This window comes from Pyxicephalus adspersus, chromosome 6 (genome assembly GCF_032062135.1).
Source record: "Pyxicephalus adspersus chromosome 6, UCB_Pads_2.0, whole genome shotgun sequence".
Classification (NCBI taxonomy): Eukaryota; Metazoa; Chordata; class Amphibia; order Anura; family Pyxicephalidae; genus Pyxicephalus; species Pyxicephalus adspersus.
In genome coordinates this window covers 7,897,681-7,906,058 of record NC_092863.1, presented here as the reverse complement: position 1 = coordinate 7,906,058, position 8,378 = coordinate 7,897,681, and the positions used below count along the sequence as shown (strand labels likewise).

The 8,378-nt window shown below is 40.0% G+C and overlaps 1 protein-coding gene across 1 annotated transcript in view; it reads right to left on the bottom strand.

Annotated features, from left to right (window-relative positions):
* Positions 1–449: 449 nt before the first annotated feature.
* Positions 450–8,378, bottom strand: part of DIDO1 (death inducer-obliterator 1) — a 39,003-nt gene continuing 31,074 nt past the window's right edge. Inside the window, 4 exon segments of the mRNA XM_072414422.1 lie at positions 450–4,910; positions 7,000–7,195; positions 7,331–7,420; positions 7,769–7,922. Coding sequence (XP_072270523.1) covers positions 1,561–4,910; positions 7,000–7,195; positions 7,331–7,420; positions 7,769–7,922 — 3,790 coding nt within the window. The 3' untranslated portion in view covers positions 450–1,560.

Here is an 8,378-nt window from a genome sequence, read left to right as displayed (position 1 = left end):
GTGACTCGGGATTACCGCTTTTTGCAATTTTTTCCACCCCGAGTCACACTCGGGAATACCGCTAGGGAGGTTAATATAGGTGCAAGAGGACAGCATTACATTATATCTTCACAGTACAGAAGAGAGTATAAGACAGTTGTGTAGAGATTAGTTTCCACTTATGGTGATGTCAACTTCACTTTATAAAACAAGTTTTTCTATGCACCTGACATCCTATAGCAAACAGCTTCACTTCCCCATCAGTATTGGAAATGACTACAGTAGCCCAACAATGTCTGTCTGTTTTGGCAGCCGTTGGTGTCTCTCCTATCATTTAACACAATGATAAAAATGTGAACAGTATATTAAGATGACAGATTTAAGTCGCAGCTTCCCCTCTTACATATCACCAATATCAAATATGACAAGAGAGAGGATTTCAAACAATAAAGCAAAAAAGAATCAAACTGACCACATAGTAGATGTTTATTCTACTTAGAAAAAAAAATATTTTACAATTAGTGTACAATAAAGTTTTTTTGTGCCCATATAAAAAAAAAAAAAAAAAAAAAACTATTTTACAGTAATCGTTTACAATGGCCTAAAGTTTTTTTTTCAGTTTTTCTGAACATAGGTCCTTGACATAAAAACGCATCTAAAAAATGCTAAGATGTACATCATGATTTTTGCAGACCATGTATGTTTTTCTTTTAGTTGCACAGGGCCCCATTTATATGGCTGTCTATATTGAGAACGGCGTGTCGCTTACAGTCAGCAGTAAAAGTCGTGTTGTGGACACTCGGCCAGGATGTGATTGGCACCTGAACCCATTATAGACAGTTAAGGTGCTTTTATGTCAATGGAGCCCACTGTGCAACCATAGCAGCGACCCCTACTGGTGGAAAGTGTAACTGTTCCTTCAATCCACCAAGCCAGAAAAGCAAGGTGAACTTTTTACATTAGAAAAGGGAGTTTTGTGACGTGGTGACAGGCCCTTGTCAACTCCACATAAGCAATAGGCACAACATTATTGGGTCACTGCCTCTTGCCTACATCAGTTGTGCTTTGAGTTTGGATTTTGGGAAAATTCTGATAAGTGTGGGGGCCTACAAGGACATCTTAAGCATTTTTATAGAGTACATCTTTGATTTTATATAATATTTTAACAAAACATTTATATACATAGCAATCCATTGTATAGGACAGAGAAAAACAAATGCACTGATGTTCTGTTAGTATTAACACAGTTTTTCATCAGCTGCTAATATACAGAGATTTCCAGTGCACAAAAGATCATTTATAAAAATGAAAAGGGATAGATGTTGTTGGAAAACAGACCCATACATTTTTTTTTATAAAAAGTACTTTTTACTTTCTAGGTTCTCTAGTGATGGGGTATAGGAGTACATACAAATGTACTAAGATTTGTGTTACTCTTCCTGTATTAGTCTTTGTAAACCAGCAAGTTCTAATAGAGAAAACACAAACGTGTCTTGTAAATGGATAGGCGGATAAAAAAATTTCATATTTACAGGTATGTACACTAATATATATATATTATAAATCTATGTACTCAGTCCATCACGTGTGAGCTGAAGCTGTGGCTTCTTGGGACGCGCTCTTTGGAGATTTAGAGTCTTTGTTTTCTTGGCTCCTGCTGCGCACGGTGCGCTCCTTTCCTCGGTCTCTAGCCCTTTCACGATCTCTGTCCCGGTCTCTCTCTCTAATCCTGTCTTTGCTTCTAGATCTTTCTTTTCCACGGTCCCTATCTCTATCCCTGCTTCTGGATCGGTCTCTGCGTTTATAGGAATCACGGTCTCTAAACCGATCTCTGTCCCTATCTCGCTCTCTGTCTCTGTCTTTGTTGTCTTTGTCCCCATCTTTTAACCGTTCCCTTTCCCTATCACGGTCTCGCTCTCTATCTCGACCTCTATAAATATCTCGTTCCCTATTTCGATCCCTGTCTCTTTCTCTGTTTCTTTCCCATTCTCTTTTTTCTGTCTCTTTGTCTCCATCTCGTTCCTTTCCTCGTCTATCAAAATCTCTATTTCTGTCTCTATTCCAATTTCTTCCCCTGTCGCTATCCCACTGTCCATCATGGTCTTTTTCTCTTCTTCTTTCCTCAAATCCTTGGTTTGGTGCAAGTTCAGAGGATTCGGGATCATTACGTCCTTCTAAGTTTCGAGGTCTACCATCAAAGCCTCGATGATCCCTATTTTGCCTGAAACTGTTGGAATCCCAGAGTGGTTCTGGTTCCTGTCTCCGTTCTGCAAAATTTGAAAGTAAACTTGGAGGTCCTGGTTTGTCCCAGGCTTCACTTCTATGTGGAGGAGGAACAGTTGGGAGTTCAAGCAAAGGTCTTGGCTTCAAGAGTTGGGGAGGTTCAGAAATCCTGGAAGGTGCAGTTCCCCGCTGTCCACTAAATGACAGACCAGTAGGACCTCTTTGATTTGGAAACATTGGAGGTGAGTCCCTGTTTGAATCTTTCAATTGAAGAGGGGCTGGAACCCTTGGCCCAGATAAAGGAAGAGAGGCTGAGCCTCGTGAGACTTCCATTTCACCAGGATATTGTCCTCTGGCTCCACCAAAGGGAGGATGGATTGGAGCACCTCTGGCAGGGTTAAACTGTGAGAGCTGTGGTCTATGCTGACCTTCAAAATTAAATTGTCCTTGGCTTCCTTGAAATGGAGCTGGCATGGGTCCTCTTGGTCCTTCAAATCTAGGCAGACTGTCAGGCTGTGGGGGGCCATCAAAACGAGGAGGACCATCAAACCTAGTTGGATTATGAAATCTAGAAGTACCATTTTTCGGACCACCAAAATGAGATTCTTGATAATCCATCTGTGGAATATTTTGTCGATCAAATCTAGGTGGTGACTGCCCTGCTTTAGCATAGTGAGGGGGGAGAGGACCTCTGTCTTCATATGGATGATGAACTGGGGGTCCAAATTGCCCAGGCAAAGCTCCAGGTCCTGTGTGCTCAATATTTTTTTCAGGTGGCATGCCCCTATAACCATCTAAATTAGGAGGAAGATTTTCTTCAGGATACATAGAGGAAGCCCTTGGATTAGGATGATTAGGCATAAGAGGTGGTCTTTGTTCATTAAATACTGGTGAAATTTCTTGGGACTGAAGGAGGCCTACTCCAGAGTTCACTGGAAACTGTGGCTCAGGTCTGAGTGTGTCCTGTGAATTAACTGGATTCATATGTTCTACAAAGGGACCTGCTTGACCATGAATCTGCTCTTTGCCATGTTGAAACATTCCTTCATTGTCAGGATCAAACGCATCAGTCCGGTTTTCTAGGGAAGACATGGCCTTATTAGGAAGGTGAGCCTGTGCATTGGCTTCAGGAGCCCAAGTTTGTTGATGTGGAGGAAAAAAAACCTCACCACCTGCATGTGGCATTGGCCTTTGGTGTGATGAATTTGACACAGGTGTTGGCAACAAGACTTTACGTGGAGGCTTTGTGGTGCCTACAAAATTTTCATTTGGAACAGTTCCTGCAGTGCTGTGTGGAATAAACCAAGTTCCATCTTCTTGCTTTTGATTAAATTCAGCCTTTTCAAAGAGATTTCCCATTGGTGTTAGATTACTAAGAGGCACTGTCTCTTGGTGGGTGCGATTAGATGTTGTGACAGTGGTAGACCTGTCAATGTCACTGGAAATTAGTGGGGGGGTCTCCATTTGTGGCTGTATAATAGGAACAATTTCTGTATCTAATAGTGATCTTTTCACGGTTGATTGTCGTGGGTCCCTGGCATGTCTTGGATCGCGGCTTTGGATTAAAGGAACATCAGTACCTAGTGTTGCATTTAATGTACTTAAATCTTTTGAAAAGAGATTGGTACTGGATCTGGAAGATTTTGGTGGGGGTGACATCAAAGCATCAGATACAGAGAAATGTGCCATGGACACACCTACAGCTGCTCGTTGTTGCCTAAGAGCTTCCTCTTGTTCCTCAAGTTGACGATTTTGCTCTTCTATTTGTTTGTTTAACTCTTCCAACATTTTTTGCTGTTCTAGAAGAGATGGAGAATCAGAAGGCGCAGCCAAAAATTCTGCAGAAGCCTCCAAAGTTTTGACTTTACTTAGCATGGCCATCCTGTTGGGCAAATCGTCAACTGGGACTTTGGCTTCTTCCAGTATGGTTTCATCCTCTGGATCATAGGCTTCGTCATCATATAAATTTTCACAAGGCTGTTCAGGTTCGTAGGGTGTATCGTTATTGTCAACAACCGTTGTAGGGGCAAAAGCTTTTTCTGGATCATACTCTTCTTCTGGGTCATAGGGCCTATCATCCTCCTCCTCAAAAGCTTTATCCTTAGACATCTGTCCAAACTGCTGGACAATGGGGTCTACATAACTTCTCTCTGTTACAGTCTCTGCTGAAGTGGTATTAGTAGGAGTAGGAGCAGGAGCAAGAACAGGAACAGGAGCAGGAGCAGGAGCAGTAAGAGTAGTAGTAGTATTTGCATTCGTATTTTTAGTTTCAGGCGTTTTTCCAAAGAGAGTCTTTAAAATGTGCTCCAGCGGAGTTGCAGTTTTCACTGATGAAGCAGGACGTTCAACAGGTGGTGAGGAACCCTTAGATATGTTAGTTGTGGAGATTGTACTCTCGGTTTTTATAGATGAAGCTGTAACAATGGAAGGAACTATATTTGGAGTTGTCTCAGATATTGGTGGTGGTGATCCTGGGGGTGTGGTACTTTTCAATATATCAGTATTTAGTGGTTGATATTTTTTCTTGTCTGGCTGAGCAGCAGTAGTGGTGGTGGTTGGTTTGGTAAAAGGCGAGACATCCACGTCTTCTGGTGTCGTAACTTTCAGACGTTTCTCCTCTATCTTCTCTGGCTCAACTGGACCAGGACGTTTATTTCTCTGACAGATGACTAGCCCCAGAATTAAGTTCGGACGAGTGGTCTCAAGGCCTGGAACAGCAAAAGACAAAGTTATAGAAAATGGGACAAATGTTAGAGTAAAATTCAGACTCAGAGATTTTGCATGAATTGACTTGGCAATGCTAAGTGCTAGAAGAATATCTTGTTCCTCAGACATAGTCTAATACATGCATTTGCAGGTATTGTTAAATGTGTGGTACACTGCATACCATGGGCTACTTTCTAAAGGAATCATTTTGAGAAAAACATGGTGGCTGCCATGCTGATAACCATGTATATGTTTCCTGCATATTTGCTCAAGGCTGGAGAATAACACATAGCAAAGCCAGATACAGCCAAAACTCGCATCTTTTATATTTCCAATTCCGGTTTCTTTTAAAACTGATAGAGAAAAGTCTTGGAACAACCAGATTCCAGTTGCATTTTTTTCCCTATGTCATTTGGATAATGCAATTTCACTGGGGTTGGTGCAAAAAACTGCAAAAAAACTTTGGTTGCTAAAGGCAGCAGTAAGTGAACATGTGAGTTTTGACAAGGACAACCATAACATTGCCCACACAACCAAAACATGCAAATAGTAGGATTAATAAAATCAGATGTCAATTTTGATTGGGTATGTAATCTAATATCATAGGAATAAAGAGTTCCAAATAAAAAATGGCCTGTTTAAAACCAACCACTAAGTACAGATTTACAGCAATCTTTTTGTAAACCTATTTCCATGTGCATGGACTGTGTACTATTGTAGAATTATTGTGTAATGATGAAATAATGCAAAAGTATTTTAGTGTTAATGATACAAGATTGTTTTCTTTACAGCAGTGTGAAGAACACTAAAATAAAACAATCTTGTGTCATTAACTAGGTAAACGAGCATCTGAGTAAAATGTGCAAATGCAAGTTTCATAGCTGTGGACCTAAACGATTAGCCTCCAAGCTTTCCATCACCACTCATGACTTCTGCAGGCAAGGAACTGTGACTTCACTTTCTGCAAACTTTTTCTGGGTTTGTAACTTAGTGTTGAAGCCAGTAGATGAAAAGCATATATTTTCAGGTTCGCCATTTCTTGATCAGCGTGTGCTCTCCAAAAAGTCACTGTCTTTTAATATGATGGCAGCTTGCCGAGTCCACTATATCTTACGCCACTCCCAACAAGGTGCCAGTCTATGCTTCCTCCATGCCTGACAAACGCATGAGATGAGTAGCATTGTGCAGTGTAATAAAGGACAAAGTACTCTAGGCTAATATTCTCACATTTTTAGCCTGGCAAGTGAAAAAGCTTTCAGGCAGTTTTAATATCTGTTTTTCAAAAATTATTTTTAATATGTAACTCTATAAAAAAAAAAAGTGATTTTTATATCTGCTTTGAGTGCACCTTTACTTGGCCATACATAGTATAATAGGTCTTGGTTCTATAGTGAGATTAAATTTACTAGAATATACTGTCTGATTTAGTATATTGCTGTCCAGCCCAGAGATTTTTGGTGTGTGGGCTTCCATTAGACTCTAAGGTGTATTAGATGTATTAAGGTAACATCTGAAAGAGTCCTTATTGCGCACAGCAGCTCTCTAGATTGTGAAAATAGATGTCTTTGGCAACACTCCGTTTTTTTCAGGCACCTAGGAGGCTAAAGAAGGTCCCTTGCCTTAAAGCTACCAATATTGTCTATCTTTTATGTGGCATTTTGCATTGTTACATGACAGCTCCTAGTGGTGTAGGTCGCTTCAAGTGTAGAAAGATTGTATGTGGATGCTGAAAGAAAAGTTACAATTCAGATGAAGATTGTTTAGCAGAGGCCCAGAGTATTATTCCCTTTTGAAGGACCATTCCTCAAGTCTTCACATAACGGCGCGCTGGACCTTCCACATACCACAGGCAAGCAACTTCCGAGCATTGGAGGAAAATACCGATACTCAAGCAGACAATTTTTTTTTGTTGAAATTGTTTATTTTTTTCAATCACAGAGAATAAAAAATCCTAATAAAAGTTAGACGTGCAGTATTAGATCCTGCCATGACACAGCAAATACTTACCCGTTTTTTTTTCCCATCGACTATTTACAGATAGGGGAAATTTTCTTTTTTTTTGTAAATTTTCATTCTAAAGAACAAGCTTACCTGGTCCATCAAAAGGCAAAAGTTTAGATGGAATAGGGTCCTTGGAACTCAGAGGGATGAGATAGAGGTCCTTTATATGCCTGCTGTTATTGGCCACTACCCCAAAACGTCCACGACTGCTGAAATACGAGTAAAGAGAGATGTAGGCTACTTCCTCTTCTTCTGTGGCTGGGTGGAATCTGATCAAGGACAGCTCCTAGAGACGGAACAAAAAGCACAACAGCCGTGTTTAAAACATCAAGAAATGCCTCTGCATATAGCTGACTCATGTAGGTCTTATGCTTTAAACCTGTTAATTTTTTCTGGGTTATTAATTCCAGACTTCACCTACCTTTGATAAAGATGATTTGAGTTTGCCCACATAGTCCCATACAGTCTTTGGGGAGATTCTTCCTCCAATGTGGATGGTGTCTGGTAAGTCCTAAATAAAATAATAAATCAGAATTAGAGCTAAATGGGTTTGCGAAAATTCAGTGCTTAAGATAACCCATTGGACCTTGCACATAAATATTTACTTGAAATATACGTAAATCCTGCCCTATTTTCTGAAAGCTATATACAGTAAAGCATGATACCAAACTATGAAACATGAATTTTGGGAGGTGCTGAGAACAACCATCAGCAGGCAAGTAGCAAGGGCATCATTTACAGGTAAATATTCTCTGCACTTCACTTTCTTAAAAAAATAAATAAAAACTGTACCTGTAAAATACAAATATCCCCCCCCCCCCATATAAAAAAATTAATAAAAAAAAACACCAATACAAACCTCATTTAAGTACTCAACAGAACCAGACACTGGGAATGCTTTAGTGACAAACTTGGCTACAGATTGCATGTTTATAAATCCCTTCCAGATTGGGTTGAGACGAGATAGGAAGAGCGAGGTGTCTCCATCTTGAGGGGATCTTATATCTGGTGTGCTGTAAAAGGCAAAATAGTAATGTGTTAAATGACTGAACATCTGTACACAATCTACACATTTATCAGGTAAAAAAAAACTACACTACAATGTGGTGTATGCAATGAAAAACTGACTTGCTTCATTCTGTGAAAATTCAAAAACCAAGTACACCTCTGCAAAAAAAAAAAAAAAAACCTGTGGGGTAGCTGCTACTGTTGCATGAATCTCTGTTTTGTTAGCCTGCACTTTGCTGTAAATTATAAAAGGTATTCTATAGTCCAAAAGAAGTACACTAGGCACTACTATACTACTTGGGAAATCAGTATCCCAGAGGCATATGTGTATTGGCCAGGAAGTTAGAAGCTTGCTGACCTCAGATCCCTTTTTTTGTGCTTGCAGGGTTTTAAAGATAAAACCCATGGTGAAATGGGCATGTGTTGAAGATGCTCAGAGTATGTTATTTTTAGTACTTCAA